General features: G+C 37.1%; 1 protein-coding gene across 6 annotated transcripts in view; it reads right to left on the bottom strand.

Annotated features, from left to right (window-relative positions):
- Window positions 1–17,383, bottom strand: part of DENND4C (DENN domain containing 4C) — a 75,402-nt gene extending 58,019 nt beyond the window's left edge. For 2 of the 6 annotated variants that reach the window (XM_087926573.1, XM_087926571.1), the window contains exon 1: window positions 16,636–16,895. In XM_087926573.1, coding sequence (XP_087782699.1) covers window positions 16,636–16,717 — 82 coding nt within the window. In that variant the 5' untranslated portion in view covers window positions 16,718–16,895. Of the gene's footprint in view, window positions 1–885; window positions 964–16,635; window positions 16,896–17,116; window positions 17,139–17,162 lie in introns of those variants that run through there. The other 4 variants (XM_026718371.2, XM_026718374.2, XM_087926575.1 and 1 more) reach the window with 4 other exon arrangements.
- Window positions 17,384–17,389: the final 6 nt, after the last annotated feature.

Consider the following 17,389-nt stretch of genomic DNA (forward strand, 5'->3'; position numbering starts at 1 on the left):
AGCTCCGCTTCATTCTTTTTTTTCCCCTCAAGCATATATGCATACAATCTGGAAAAAAAAAAGTTCCAATGGCAGGCTGATTGAAAAGTTTTCCAGCAAGGCTAAGAAAGTCTCTCCCTCCCCCCTCCTCTCGATGTGCAGATTGGCTGCCGTGATGCACGGCTAAATGTCCCGTGCTGCAAACTGAATGGGAACAAGTGTCCCTCAGCAAATCATCTGGGATGAAGGGGTGGGGGACAAGCGCTGGGAGACCAGTGCTGGAGGAGCGCTGGCAGACAGCCAACTGAGGGTGAACGCCTGCGGTTGGCTGTGATGGGAGGGCAGGGTGAAATACAAGTGGCCATGTGGCTGTGCCCAATTGTCCCATTCTGTGCAGGTCAATAATTTCCTTCACTAAATAGAAAATTCAGAAAATTCAATAGTATACATACACTGTCAGTTATCATTACTTTCTCTTAAGTTTATTCTCTCTCTCTCTCTCTCTCTCTCTCTCTCTCTCTCTCTCTCCCCCTCCCTCCCTCCCTCCCTCTCTCCAATACCTTCTCCTTTAGGAAAATAGATATGCCCAGCTTTACCAAGGTACTTTACAGGTAGTCACTGAGTTACAACCATTCATTTAGTGAAAGTTTGAAATTATGTCACTGGAAAAAGTGACATGATCATTTTTCATAATTATGACTAATGCAGCATCCCCTGGCCACGATCAAAATTTGGATGCTTGACAACTGGCATGTATTTATGTAATCACAATTTATAACCTTTCCAGCTGGCTTCCAAAAAGCAAGCCAAGGTAGGAAGCCGGATTTGCTCTTAACAATTGCAATGATTTGCTTAACAACTCTAGTTTTTTTAAAAAAAAGCTCATAAAATTGGGGTGAAACTCACTTAACGGTCTTGCTTAGTAACAGAAATTGGGGGATCAACTGTGGTCATAATTTGAGGACTACCTGTATTCATAGTCTGAAAGAAAAAAATGGGCAGACAGACAGATCTACATGTATACATAAACAGATATTTTGTGAAAAGTTAAATAACTGGAATTTGAGAGGCTACACGGAGCCAAACAGATGGGGAAAATACATTTAGATTCTACCTGAATCTACCATGAATTTTATGAAAAGTTAACATGTATATTTGTCAATATTAATTCAAAACAAATTCTTTATCTGCATCTTCCAAATCTCATTTTTGCAAACCCACAAATTGTAGCTGTAGAGAAGTCCTAATTTTATTTAGTATATTTTCATCTTTAATAAAAACTTACCATCTGAGTCAGATTGGTTTTCAATGAATTATCACATTAACATTTTTAAGATGTCTCAATAGAGTTACATAGTGCACAAATGAAACTGCAAATATGCATCTACTAGTTTCTGTATTCCTCTGCATTCTAGGCTACAAAGTCTGAAGTAATATAGATTTCTATATTATAAGATTTCTTGCATCTGAAGATTTAGCATAATTAAGAACAAGATTTTCTTTTCAACATTCCAAACCAGCCTAAACTACTTGACAGTTTACATGCAGTTCCTGCATTACAACAGAATGAAATTTGCTCTTGGACTGAACTTAAGAGAATCAAAATATGAAAGGCTGAAAAAATTGCCTTAGCAAGCCACAGCCTGAGTACAATAACTTCAGACAGAATGACTCATTGCTAAAAAAGAAAAAGGAACAGGAAATTTGGAAAGTTCATGAGTTTAAAAAAGTCTTCTGCATCATTTTTAATTTGTATAAATATTTCAGTGTTGTACAAAATGTATATATCCTTTTCTTATTCCTATCTAAAGGTTGACAGCCAATTTCTTAAAATCAAAAAATATAAGCTTTATCACTTTGTTATCATAAACACCAAACATGCCTTTAAAATTAGGATTATGAAAAGAAACCAAGTAGTTTAAGGTTTTCTGAATAAAAAGTATGTTACCACTATTCGCATTTTACTCCTCAAAGTTGTCATATCTATGCAGTATGAAGGGCATTTGATTTTCAAGTGCAAGAAATCCATGTTACATACTGCCAAAGAACAAACAAAACAAAAAACAAAACAGAATGAATAAACGATCATTGGATTTGGTTCCAAAATCCAATATTCAGAGTACATGATATGCAAACATAGAAATTGTCTTTAAAGCAAACACATATTGTCTTTAAAGCAAACACGTATTTTTCTGTCATTATTCAACTGTTTTAAAAATGTACAAATTTGCTACATTTATGCTGCCATGTGTTCCAAAGCACTTTTTTTAGATTCATAACATAATGAAAATATAGTGTGAACTTAACATTTTTAATCTAAATTGGGGAGGGGGGGGGAGAGAATCTGCCATCCTTAAATTCCCTAAGACAGGAGGTGGCCACTATTTATCTGCAATACTCAAATTATTTGAAACCAAAACAATAGCACAACTGTTCTATGGGTACCCAGCTGGGCCCCTTCTAAGATTACAATTGGTACAATCGAATTTCTAAGATCAGGCTTTCAAATCCCAAAATGTGTCTCTAATACCACCCTGTGACGAAGACAGGCCTCATGAAAGCGTGGGTGACCACACCAGGGGTGGGATTCAACCAATGTTACTACCGGTTCGGTAATTATGTTTTGTGTGCGTGTAATACACAATAAGCTGTGCTGCCCGGACAGTTGATAAGCGCTGCACGCGGGTGCACAGAGTTTGAAAAACCCCTTTTTTACTGCTTTTTCAACCTTAGCTGTGCTGTGCAAAGCAGCTGAGGTTGAAAAAGCAGGAAAATAAAGGTAAATTAACAGCCGGGGGCTAAACAGCAGCAAACACAGAACCGGTTCGATGTCTGCTGCTCTTCAGAGCTACCAGTTCTATAGAGCCGGGTAGAATCGGTAGCATCCCACCTCTGGATCACATTCAATTTTTGGCTCAGATTATCCTTTTTTCCCCCTTGCCTGTTCTGCATTAATTAAGTGTGACGATTTTCAGACTACATGGAAACAGGCAGTAACAACTAAAATGTCATCCTTAAGCTTCTCTGCAGGTCTTCAGCTCAGCGTGGCATATGATCTAGTCAAAACACACATTAAACAACGTGTTTCAAACACAAAGCACCAATTGGATCTAACCCAGGGATCTCCAACCTTGGCAACTTTAAGACTTATGGACTTCAACTCCCAGAGTTCCTCAGCAGCGCTGGCTGAGGAACTCTGGGAGTTGAAGTCCATAAGTCTTAAAGTTGCCAAAGTTGGAGACCCCTGATCTAGCCTATCCTTTATTGTCCATGAATCCAACAAGTACCTAAGCATTGGAGAGCCTTATTTGGGCATAATGTCATGCTCTTCCTCATCTGTCCTTGAAGGCCAAAACAGAAAGATCCCTTACCTGGGGACACAATGCTCCTGTGACTCTAGACACGTAGAAACAACACAGCATGTGCTTCTCCAGTGCCTGTATTACAGAAACCCAAGTACTAGCCTCATTTCATCATTATTGTGCAAATACCAAGGATACACAGGGAAATTCCACATCTTCCTATTGCTTTCAGATATCAACCATGTTACAATATATAATATGTTGCTAGGTTTTGCAGAGCGCGCTTAAAATCCATCAAATGATTACCCGTGCCCTTAACTAGTATTAATTAGCATCTAGTTTGTCATACTAGGGTGCTCAGTAATTTGATATAGTCTGCCACACTGTAACTTTCATACTTCTTTACATCCATCCAATGTCCTACATTGCCTTCTAGAATTCTTTCCAGACTTTTGTTTTCAGTATATATACTGATTCATTTTGGCTTTTAAAATATATATACTAGTCATCGTTGTGCCCGTTATCCTTTTTCATTGATTGTACCCCCGCACTCCTTATGCTGGTTTATGACCATAATAAAGATTTGATTTGACTCAGGGTACATGAACATAAAATCTTAAGAACTGTTTTTAAGGCAACCATATATTTTCTATCATCATGCAGCTGCTTTAAAGACTTATAGAAATTAGCTACATTATGTTCCCATGTGCTCCAGCATTTTTTAAAAATCAGAGCCAAAGCACTATACAGTCGTTTGGTATAAAACTGCCACCAAAATATCCATTTTTAAAAAGGGAGAATATACTACTAAAGCAGTAAGAAGTAACGGCAAATCATCTTAAAACTGTTTCCTCTTGTATCTAAAAAAAGACCCTATCAAGCAACAGATAGTTTAAAGAAATTGTTCTCATCATACGCTCTTAACTGTTATATGATAAACAGTCAAAAACATATGATGAGGATGACTTCTGAACAGTAAAGCTATACTGAATAAGCCATATTAAATTACAAACTCAAACTCAAATATCAATTGTTTAAAAGGAAATAAGAAAGTATAAGGTGTGATAGGATAGCTGTATACACATCATTCACTTTGAATTTTTCCAAACCAAGCTTAAAATTGTTCTTTAACATAATATAATAAAAAATAGATTGTAAACTTATCAGTCTCAGTCTAATTTTAGGGGGGAGCATCCTTGTTCTCCATAAGAGTTCATAATATTATCCTAAGAAGAGTCATGCTGGCTCAAACTATCTAATCCCACATTCTGCTCCCGCAGAACAACCTGATACCAATGGGAAATTTTAAAGAGAAAATATAAGTACAATTATCTCCAGCAATGAGCATTCAGAGGCATGTTTCTTCTGATCGTACAGTGTTATATTGCCATTAGCAAACATTAATGTTGGACTAGAAGACCTCGAAGGTCCCTTCCAACTCTGTTATTCTGCTCTGTTCTGATAATTTACACCCTCCATGAATTTATTTCATCCAATTCTAAATTCCTTGCCATTAGTATGTATTAACTAAAGTAATTTCAATGTAAACTTGATGAAACCATTATTACTGTCTTGAATATCTCCCAATTCAGCATCATTGTTTGACTTGGAATCTAATGTTGAATGGAGAAAGACATTTACCCTTTTCTCAGGGGTGGGATTCAAATTTTTAACAACCGGTTCTGTGGGCGTGACTTGGTGGTCATGTGACTGGGTGGACGTGGCTTGGTGGACACGTTATTGACTGGGCATGGCCAACTCAACATCAGTCACATCAAGGCACGCAGCTCCTCGCCTGGCCTCTCATGACTGTCGGGATGCTGCAACAGTCGTAAGTGTGAAAAATGGTCATAGGTCACTTTTTTCAGTGCCACTGAAACTTTGAATGGTCACTCCACACAAGCAAAGTACCAGCAAAAGAGGGAAAGAAAACTCCAGAGAGGTTCCTGAGACAGGAAGCCTAGTCCTGCCAAGAATGTAATAAGGGTTAATGGAAAGGCAGTTTCTGTAAGCAACACCAGAATGTTTCCTTCCTGCCTTCCTTACAGGATTAGGATTCTTCTAACAACCGGTTCTCTAAACTGCTTAGAATGTTAAACCGGTTCTAGAGAATAGGTGCAAACCTGTAGAATCCCACCCCTGCCTTTTCTCTTCCTCTACTTAATGTATAACTATATAAATCTCTACCATATCTCAGCCCATCAATTACATTTTCTTTCCTATGAAGCAGTATCCAATGTATCTTTTCCATTTGAAACACTTGTTCCCAACTTGTAATCATTTTAATTGCTTGCCATATATGAGGTTCAGATGGATTTGTTTTAATGAAACCACATTAAACGTTTGTTGCTGTCACAAATACTGTTAAGCAATGTAATATCCCATAAATTCAGGAACATGATAGGCCAGGGGTCCCCAAAGCCCCCGGTCCATAGACCGGCACTGATCCGCAGCATGGCAGAAATTTGGCCGCGCAAACAAGCAAAGCCCCATCCATGGTGTGCAGGCAGTACATGAAACCACACCCCCTCCGGTCCACAGAAAAACCTCTCTCCACAGAACCAGTCCCTGGTGTCCAAAAGGTTGGGGGCCAGTGGGATAAGTTACTCCAAACCTTATTCAGTTCAGATTATTCATTGGCAAAAAGGGCCCTGATAAAATCTAACCCTGTGATTAATCCAGATCTAATCACTACTAAAGACTTGCTACAGTAAAAAAAAAAAAACAGTACAAAAGAAAGAAGCTTCCTAACAATAGCTGATCAACTTAATACTCAATTATTAAGCTAGTAGGTAATATTGACACTACCACTAGTATTTTTCTTTAACATTGCCCCTTTTATAAGGCTTTTTATATGTGTAAATAATCCTACTAATAAATAGCATGGGGCAACCAGACTATTTTTATCTTCAGTATATGTTGTCTGATCAAACTGATCTCATTTAATGACTCTAAATACTGCTTTATGGCCTGCAGAATCCAAAAGGAAGTAAAGATGATGATGCTCAGGATTTTAGATTGACCAGACAGCATAGGCTATACGAAGTCTGCTATTTCATTGCATTACTGCAAAACAATAATTACATTTTATATATTTAATTTTTCATGAATTTAAATAATTTGGTTTTACAGACTTATTGTTAATAATTAATTGCCCTTTTCTGTGAGTTTTCCTACTGTATATGCTTTCTGAAGTAAAGCACACTGAATTATACCCAATATTCTAAACGTAGAGAAATCACACTGCCTCATTTAATTAGTTTTTATAATTTCCAGAGCTATATTATGAAAGAAAATATACTTGCTCAGTTATCTGCTCTTGAATATTTTTCATCAAAATACCTAGAGTAATTATAATAAGTAATATAAATAAATTAACAAAGAAATGATTTTAAGATGCCAAATTAAAAATAAGATACCGAGTTTGTTAAATTATAACTCACCATATAATTCACTCAAAAATTATCTTTATTTTTTTAAAAGAACCCACTTATACGGTTTCAAGTATACTTTTAACTCTGAGACCTACATAAATCAATAATGGCTTTAATAATTTATTATTAAACTTGTATGTTTGACAACCCTTATACAACTGCCAGTTTTTGATTATGCCAAAACACTGTTGACTCTTAACAGTCACATAGATCACAATTCTTGACATTTGAGCTAGATTATTTTGAGATGTTGACATTATACTGTAAATTGGTCCATATAAAAAGTTCTTTAAAAGTTGCAGAACAAGTCACTATGGAATAATCTGATAAATCTGAAAAGTCTACCTTGCAAAACAAAAACAAAGAGAGAGCTGACTCCTACATTATCACCTGACTTGGTGCTTGTTTTGTTTGGCTTCAATCTGTTCTCATTTCCTTCAAGCGAAGTCCTATTTTTTCATGATTGCTATGAAATAACCTGTTTCGTCAATTCATCCATCCATTTTCCTATTCATTTCCCAGCCTCCTAGGAACAAAATGTTTTTCACATTTTTTAAAAAACATTATCAACTGCCATTAATAAAATCTAAAGCGCTCGTTTTTCCTGGAAAGAAATTACATTAAAATTTTACTTAAATGTCCAATAGAATAGAATGGAATAGAATAGAATATCTTTATTGTCACTGCATTCTACAAATACAATGAAATTTGAAAGCTACTCCAGCACAGTGTCCCAAACACCACATCACAATCACACTACAGATTAAAATAAATTAAAATAATTACAATAATAATTAAAAACCTAGTCTAAAACCTATCTAAAACACATAATAAGTTAGATAGTTTAAAAATGCCACGACATACATGGGGCTAAATCACATATGCACTAGAGTAACAGTTACTCGGTTCTACCCAATACCCAAACACCCTCTTTCCCGTACATTTCTATGCGGTCACAATTTTATCATTCTACCTGACTAAACTGATATGTTCAAATGTAAAGTATGTTTAAATAAAGAGTAACTAATTCTGCTGCACTTCTGCTGCATCAGAAATGAAGATGCAAAACTGTTATTCCCAATGAGCTTAAAGGAAAGCAAGAGAGGCCAGAGCAATTAACTGGAGGAAGGCAAACAGATTTAGTCAACACCTGTGCCTGTAATATTTTAGTTTCAGAGAAGCATTTATATAGGTAGCCCTCAACTTATGACCTCAACTGAGCCTAATTGTTAAGTGAGATTTACCCCATTGTACGACTTTTCTTGCCAAGGTTAAGTGAATCACCTGCAGTTGTTAAGTTAGTAATGTGGTTGTTAAGTGAATCAGGCTTCCCCATTGACTTTGCTTGCCAGAAGGCCACAGAGATAATTGCATGATCCTGGGACACTGCAATCATCATAAATATGAGTCAGTTGCCAAGAATCTGAATTCTGATCACGTGACCATGCAGATACTGCAAAGGTTGTAAGTGTGAACTATGATCATAATTTACTTTTTTCAGTGCAGTTGTAACTTTGGTCACTAAATGAGGATTATCTATATTTTATTTATTGCTGTCATTTAACAATTACATTATGCCCCAGTCTGAGAATTACTGGACTAGGCATAAGAGTAGAAACTGCTGAAACATTTCTGATGTGCCTATATGAATGCACATAAAAAATGTCATGATTTACGAATTATGTTAAACAATTTAGCCAGAAAAAATACATGTTCTAGTTTCTTCTCCAGGGTCTGAAGCCAAACTTGAAGAACACAATTAATATAGTCTCAATAAAGAACAGCAGGAAAAATTACCATATTTTAAAGAAGTAAAGAAAAGTCAGTAAAGAAAAGTCATTTTCAATAATGGCATTCTTCTAATTTACAAAAAAGGGATAAATAAGTTATATATTTAAAAGGTTATTTTAAAAGCTTGTTAACAACTCCCTCAGTGTCACAGCTAGCTCTCCCAAGCTCAGGGAGAAGAAAGCTCCGAAGGATGGGCTCTTCAAATGTATAGCCTCAAGATTTTCCATTCCTACTAACAGAACGTTTCTTTAGATTGGTTGACTGGTGACTCACATATGGCCCTTAAATATTGTGGGTTGGGTGGCATTGTGATTTTTGGACATGTTTTGCATTTTGGGGATATTAAAAGGCAGAGGAATTGCCATAAGCTTATGGCATCCAATACCTCCTTTAGAAGCTTATAACAATTAAACTAGGCTAATTGTTTTCCATTGGGTATTAAGGGGGAAACAATGTTGTTTTAACATATATAAACTACAACAGAAGAATTCTCTTTGAACCACTCTTCCAATTCTGGAAACGTCCAAACATTTCAGATGTGCCATTATGAGTTATATAGTTTGGGGCTGCATCAATGGAGATATAGGTAGTCCTCATCTTACGACCACAATTGAGCCCAAAATTTATGTTGCTAAATGAGAAATCTGTTAAATGAGTTTTGCTCCATTTTACAACTTTTCTTGCCACATTTGTTAAGTGAATCACTGCAGTTGTTGAATTAGTAACATGGTTGTTCAGTGAATCTGGCTTACCCACTGGCTTTGCTTGTCAGAAGGTCACAAAAGAGGATCACATGACCCTGGGACACTGCAACTATCACAAATACGAACCATTTGTCAAGCATCCAAGTGTAAATCATGTGACCATAGGGATGCTGCAACAGTCATAAGTGTGAAAAGTGGTCATAAATCTCTTTCTTTAGTGCCATTGCAACTTTGAATAGTCACTAAATGAACTGTTAGAGGTCGAAGACTGCCTGTATACAGATAGGCCTTGTTTAACAATCAATATTTAGTAACCTTCAAAGTTATGATGGTGCAGAACGAGATTTACAATTGGTTTGGTTCTCATAGCTGCAGCCAGTACAGCAGCAGCATTCCCAGGGACACAGTTCGGTGTGCAATTTGGGCTATTGCTATTATTGCCATAATTACACTATTCATGACAGAGTGCTGTCATTATGTGATTGCCATTTGACTCTGCACTGCTGCCTTCTGACAAGTAAAGTCAATGGAGAAGTTGCAAATGGTGATCATGTGACATCTCAGTTATGGCCACACAGAGGTCACTTAACCATGGAAATTGGAACTTCCCCAGCTAGCATCATATCACACTTTATCACAACATCACTTAGAAACATAGTTGCTAGTCCCAATTACTATTGTTAAATGAGGATCATCTTTAATGACAAGGACATAGGAACTAATAGTTGCAGTAGTATGACTGCACCTGGAATACCATGTCCAGTTCTGGTTGCCACAATATAAAAACTGGAAAGAGTGCAGAGAAAAGCAATAGGGATGGTAAGCAAGTGGAGGCTGACTTCTACAAAGAGCAATTAGAGGAACTTAGTATGTTTGTCTAAAGAATAGAAAGCTAAGAGGTTGCACGATTGCAGTCTTCCAATACATGAAGGAATATCATAAGGTAGAGTTTGTGGGTTTATTTTCCATAGCACCTAAAGGTAAGACAAGAACCAGACTATGGAAGCTGTATACAGAGAGATCCAAATTCGCAACAATCATTAATTTTTTGATTGTGAGAGGTATTAAACGTTCTTTAATTCTTTAATTAGTAGAAGTTGTATTAATATTTGCTCCAACCTATGAGGAATAATTTGACTAGATTTTTAGCAAAGTCAAAATTAGTTATCCATCATCCAAAATAGGTAAATAGCCCATAGCTCATCTGTTACATTAGAGGTTTATTTTAAGAATATGGTAGATAAATATTATACAGTTCTGATTCATAATATTTTTAAAGATATGGGATATTATGAAATTTATTTCAAAGCATGCCACTCACTGGCATTTTCAACAGAATAAAATAAGCAATAGAATAAAACACTACTTTTTAAATGCAAAAGATCATAGTAATACAGTAAAATGATAACAGCAAATATCAGCTATGCCTTACAAACTGTCCTAAAGAAATCCAGACATTTAGACTTTCTCAATTGTTCACATGATTTTATAACTTAAACATGTACAAAAGTCTACATGTTCTTAAAAAAAGAAAGAACAGAGGAGGAACAGGACATATTTATGTGACTGTTCTAAATAGCATTTCCCAATCTGACATTTTGTAAAGATGTTGGGTAATTTCAGTAATCATTCTAGAATTTTTAATCTAAGATATATAAAGGCCACCATGTTGGGTAACAACTTTTTACTAAGCTGTTTTTTCTACTAAAACTGAAAAATTCCTTCTCTTGTCATTAATTACAAACTATTAAAAATCTATTATTTCCACAAATGATTGTATGACTCCATGATTGTTGAAACTAAATTTCAAAATTCAGCAAATGTATATTTGTAATATAATGTAATATATTAACTGCAGGAGTTAACTCAACAAAGATTTCAATGTAATAGATTATAGAATATACAGTGTGTGTGTGTGTGTTGTGTGTGTGTATATACAGTATATACATAATACACACAAACTGTTTAGACAAGACTAAAGCAAGGTTAGATTGAATGAATATGATTAAATATGTTCTCACAATTTTGAACACCATGTTTTTCAGTATTATGCTAATCAGAGCAATGGATTACACAATCCTTTTTCCTATGTAGTTAACAAAGATGAGCTGAGATCATTGTGCAAATATCCATTTCAGGTAGTTTTGGACAGGAAAAGAAAAAGAAAAAGCAGATTGCAAGACATGCCATTGACAAATGCCAAACTAAACATTACAACTGCTTAAATTGCAACAATGATATATCATAAAATATGTCAATAAAATAACATCAACATACACAGAATTGGCTACTTTCAGTAATGCTCCGTTACAAGTTCTAACGAGAATTAGAGCATAGCAAACTCTAATCAACGAACAATATTTAACTAGTGGAATGCAGTTTTTTGGGCTCACATATGCATTGTCCATTCTGACATATTTTAGTATTATAGTACATTTTTAAATTGTAAATTCAAGTTCTATGTAATTTACATGACTACAGAGTTGGGTTATAGGACAGCATACATGAAGGAAAAGTAATAGGGTTAATGACAGACAAGAAAACAGTATGTGTGTGTTTTTCTCCTATTAGTTAAATAAGCCACACTGACTGTCCTGTGGGTGATCAATGACAGGACCAGGATATATGAATGGATTTCTTGGCAGCCTTGATACCATTAACCTTGCTATTGTTACTGATTGGGAGTGAGGATTGGGAGCACAAGGCAGTAGTGTGTCACAGTGTTTTTTCTCTTTACTGATTCCAGCTGGGAGATAGAGGTAGCGGTCAAATTCTCAGTTGCTGTAATGTGGGGTATTACAGGGATTGGCCTTCTACCCTCCTGTTTAATAACTTATATGAAGCCATTAGAAAAAGTAAAATGACAGCATGGCCTCGTGTTATCATTAATTTGCAGACAGCCAGTTAAATATCTTTACCCAAAATCAAAAAGGAGATAGAGCACGGAGGTCAAACTCACTGAGTCATATTGGCGTCACTTGACGTTTCGTGATGTTTTTCCCATTTGCGGAGCTGGGATGCGCGTCGCTTGTGCATAATGCATCCGGTCCATGGGCTGCCAGTTTGACACCCCTGAGATAGAGGATAGGTAGCTAGCTGGGTGCTGTTAAGGGTCTGGATGGGGAAGAACAGATTCAAGCTGAATCCTAGCAAAATCAAGTGGATGCAGGTCCAAAGGCCAACTGAATGCAGATATGCAATTCTTCTTTAGTTCTGGATAGTGTTGTACTCCCCCAAACAAAGCTGGCATGAAAACCAGAGGTCAGCCTGAACTAATGGCTCTTGCTTGAAGAGTAGATGCACAATTACTATATATCTTGTGCATAAATTTTGGCCATTCATAGGTCAGGAAATATTATCTAGAGTCATTCAAATACTTCTTTCCTCAGAGCTGGATGAAAGTAAATTGCCTAAATGGGACCGTTCTTGCAGACCACCCAAAAGCTGCAGCTGGTGTGTAGCATATAGCAATCCAGGTACTATAAGCATTCCTGGGCTTATCTGTGTGACATATTGCTATATGAGCTGCACTGGGTGCCAGTTAGCTTATGGTGCAAGTCAAGGTGCTAATTTTAAAGCCCTTTTAAGTTGCAAATCTAAATAGCTTCTCCAATTGATTCTGTCTATATCTGTCTGAGAGAAAAAGCTTAAGGATCCATTACTGAGGGAAGTGCCATTTACACTGATACCACAGTCTGGCCTTCTCAGTCATGACTTCCTTTCTGTTGAACAGCTTATTCCCCAGATCTCTGCACTGGCCCTTTCCTGTTGGAGTTCCAACTAACTGCAGAAACATGGCTGGTCCAAAATGTATTTGGGGATACTGTCCATTAGCTTAATCCTATTGAGTGACACTGTTAGTGGATGTTGTTGCTATGTGGTGATATATATTAATATTTGTTACCGATGATGGAAGTTGCTTAGAAGTTTGGGCAGCAAGAAGCCCACATCATTCGTTCATTCAAAGGAAGAAAATGAAGGGAGGAAGGGAAGAAAGAAAAAGAAAGAAAGAAAGAAAGAAAGAAAGAAAGAAAGAAAGAAAGAAAGAAAGAAAGAAAGAAAGAAAGAAGATAAAAATATAGGTCCTTACCATCAGGAATTCACCAGCATAACTCTTATTAATAGATTAATAGTATTTTTGAATTTATATTTATGATGCCAATTACAAAATCACCCATTTACACTTATAGCTTTTGGCGGTTGACAGCAAGTTAAAAATAAACCATATAGTCAATTAAAAGATGGTAACAATGGTGTTGCCAAACATAATAATTAAACCATCTCAGTGGTAGGCTATTTATGTATTTATTTATTCCCTGGCTTTATTATTTTTACAAATCTTTGAATGGCAAGGCAGTGAATTTATCAACCCACCTTCCTCCTATTTCACATAACATCCCAGCCCAGTGCTTGTGGGAGAGCTAGGTCTCTAAAGTACTCTTGGAAGAGAGCAGAACTGGGGCCCTACAGATCTTGGGGAATGGAATTCCACAGATCAGGTGGAGTCACGGAGAAATTCAGTAACGAATTATATGGTGGTAGCAATTCTTTTTTTACTTTATAACCAATCCAATTGGTGAAAGAAATGAATATTTACTAGCTTGCTTATTACAAGTGTATCTTGTCTTTCATGCAAGAATCCAGCCAGTAAGCATACTGTTTTCTCCTCTTATTGTTTCTCACAACAATTATCTTAAAAGACAGTGACTGCCCCAAGGTCATTCAGGGATTTTTCAAGACTGAAGATGAAGCAAAAGTGGGCTTTTCCATTCCTATTCTAATACATTGACTATTGTCTCACATTGGCTGTCTGGTTTTAATAGATAACGATACTACAGAGTTTCTCTAAGTGCTTTTCCCTAACTGTTGACATCAGAGGATAGCTAGGGAGAAAGAGTTGTCATTAATTGTATGCTTATTATACTGAAAAGGAGATATGGTCTGCAACCCTCTTTCTATAGGATGAAATATATATAATTGCACAAAATAAAGAGCTGATGTGATCACTGGGAACAAACCCCATTGTTATATGCATTATTGTGCACGATCAACTCTGTATTTTGTAATAACAAACTTCAATTATATTCTTAAACTACATCTTTATTATGTCTTTCCTTGTATTTTAATGGCAACTCATAAGCCAACCAAAGAAATCTTAAAAAGAATACAATGCAATTATTGAAGAAAATTTGAATTCTTAAATTATTTCAAGTAATGTATTATTGTTAGATTTTATAGCAATAGCACTTAGACATATACCGCTTCACAGTGCTTTCCAGCCCTCTCTAAGTGGTATACAGAGTCAGCATATTGCCCCCAACAATCTGGGCCCTCATTTTATCCACCTCGGAAGGATGGAAGACTGAGCCAATCTTTATAATCCTTTGCTCCCAAGATTTTGCAAGAGGTTTAGCTTGAGTCCTGTGAGATACCATATAAGAATGCCGCAATCTGATTTTTTTTAATGTATGATCATAAAAAAAAATAACTGTTTACTTTTGGCTTTCCATTGCTTACCCCTGATGTAACCTTGCTTTATATTTCCTTTAAAATGTAGTTGTGAGAAACATTTTTACAGCTCGTCTTGAGTAATATTTGGTAGACCAGGAACAACCACAGAAAGACTATTCAGTAACAAAATTCAGTATATGCACTGCCCTGATATTAAAGCTTAGAAAAATACAACTTATAAATCATTATTAACATATCCAGCAATATATCAGTGGAATAGAATTAGCTTGAAAAAAAATCTTGGGTATTTAAAATAACAACTTACATCTATGCACAACAACTGAACACCTACCAAACTATTTTTTCTATATAATGTTTATGATTGGTTTCTTTCAACAACAAAGGCAACAGACTCTATAAAAATTATTTGAAAGTTACAAATAGAAGAAAAAGGCAGATTTAGCTAAAAGTAAGCATTTTCATCGAAAATATAAAGCATTATGGAAAAAACAGGCAACAATTTTATTGCAATTCAAAGCATGCTTAAAACCATCTTCATTCCCTTGTTATCTAACACCCCATCATCAAAAATATACTGAAAATAAATAGACTCAATATAATCAGCTTGGATCAAAGGGATCAGTAAGCAAACTATAGCTCAATTCATGTATCACTCTAAGTCAAAATACAATTTGCCAGTTTTGTCTAGCAAATTGTATTAATCCATTCAAGTGCAGTATGTATATATCTACAGTAGATTAGCATGACACTTGAACTAAGTCTTAATACTATCAACCAGATATTTTACACATTAAGGAAAAACTTAAAGCAACATTTCTGAGGACTATTTATGCAACTTCAATCATATTTGTTAACATGTTCATTAGGTGACCCAACAGATACATCATATTTCATACTAACTGGCTTATTTTTCTGTTTCTTAGAAAATATTATTTAAGATTTTTTCCACAAAATCCTATTACTGTGGAATTCAAATGAATCACTTAAGAGTCAAAAAGAGGAACAAAGAAGTCAGAACTGCAGATAAGATAAAAAGAGACAACAATTTAAAGTCAATTCCAGGTGTTGGTATCTTTTAATGCTAGTAAAGAGTTAACTAATTCTTCATCTCCTGGGCATTAAGGAAACCAGGACCTTCTGAGGACATAGCATTAAGGAGGAAATAGAAAACTTGTGTATAGTGAGCTTTAAACAGGATTTATATGAGCATTTCAGATTAAGCTATAGATGATTGTCTGTTTAAAATAAAGCTATACTCAAACTAATTTTGGGAAGTTTGTTGACTATGTGAAAGTCCAGTATATGGTAGTTATATATGGTATATGGTAGCCTTCAGGCAAGGCTATCACCTTGCCTGAAAGCTATGCAAAAGTAATGAATAGATTATGTAAAATCAAGAGGCTACCTGTTGCCATAACCATTTAGCACATAAGACATTTTTCATAACAATCCAATTTTTCACACACCTACCCAGAAGCAAGTCTAAGTAAGTTAAAAACAGCACTGACTTCCACATAAACAGGCACAAAACTTACAGCTTATATATCACAAACACAACACATGTATTTTATACACAGATGGAGGATTTTTCCTCACAGGACAATGGGGCAGAGTTCACATGATAAACTCAACTTTTCACTCACAGCATCACTACCCAAGACACTACGACCCCCAAAATAAATCGCATTTTAGCTGGATTGATTCAGAGGCAACGAACACGGAATCCCTGCATCTCTGCCCTTTTGATTCTCCCCAGCCTGGTTTACAACACTACGTGGGAGAATAACTGCTGGATTTCCACCAACGTGTGGAAGGAACCACAATATTCAAACTCGTTTCAACCCAAGTTTGCATGCCCTGTCTGATCCCTTCACGGTTGCATCAATTCAAATCCATAATCAAAGGGAAGGAGATGAGAAAAACAATTATCACGGGCTCCTTCTTAACACGAACCCTCGGGTGAACTCCAGGCAATTCTGAGCAGGTAAAAAGGCCAGGCGGGAGGCAAGAAGGGGACCGATCTCAACTCCCACATTCGGCACGGAGGAGCCGCCACCGGTTGACCCCTCGCTTTCAAAGGCCGCTCCGAGTCCAAAACCACCCCGGGCCCGGTTGCCAAAAAATAATAAAAATAAAAGCCCCGCTCTTCTCCTCCCAGCGGCCCTGCCCGACACCTTGAGGGTAGCCCCACTCTCCCTTCGCGCGCTCTCAACGTGATCTTGCATCCAAGCGCTCAAGGCGGAGGGAGGACAAGGCGAGGCGGAGGGGGGTGGCGGGGAAACGAAGGAAGAAACAGGCGGCCAAGTGCGTACTTGTTCGAGTTCCGTCCCGCCTGCACAAGCGGGCATTTTTCCCGCTCTTGCCGAAGCCGGTGACCCCAAACCTGAGGGGGGGAAAAGAGGGGGACGGGGGGCGGGGGGGAGAAGGCAGTCACCCGGGAAGCCAAAGGCTCCTCCTGTCAGCTCCGTCAACCGACGCACCTGTGGCAGCGTCTCGGCGTCAGACAAATACCGGACTGCCTCGGCTTCCTCAGCGCAGAGACGCTCCTTGGCCTGGCTGATCTGCTGACGCCGTGCTCGCAGCGTCCCGGCCCCTCAAAGAGAACCTAGGGAGCCGCCGACGCCGTTACTGCTGCTGCTTAGGAGGGAGGAAGCGGCCACCATGTTCCTTTCAGTGGGCAACTGGAGGCGGATCCAGGGCCCGCCCA

This window comes from Pseudonaja textilis, chromosome 2 (assembly GCF_049901715.1).
Source record: "Pseudonaja textilis isolate UNSWEBS1 chromosome 2, rPseTex1.2, whole genome shotgun sequence".
NCBI lineage: Eukaryota > Metazoa > Chordata > Lepidosauria > Squamata > Elapidae > Pseudonaja > Pseudonaja textilis.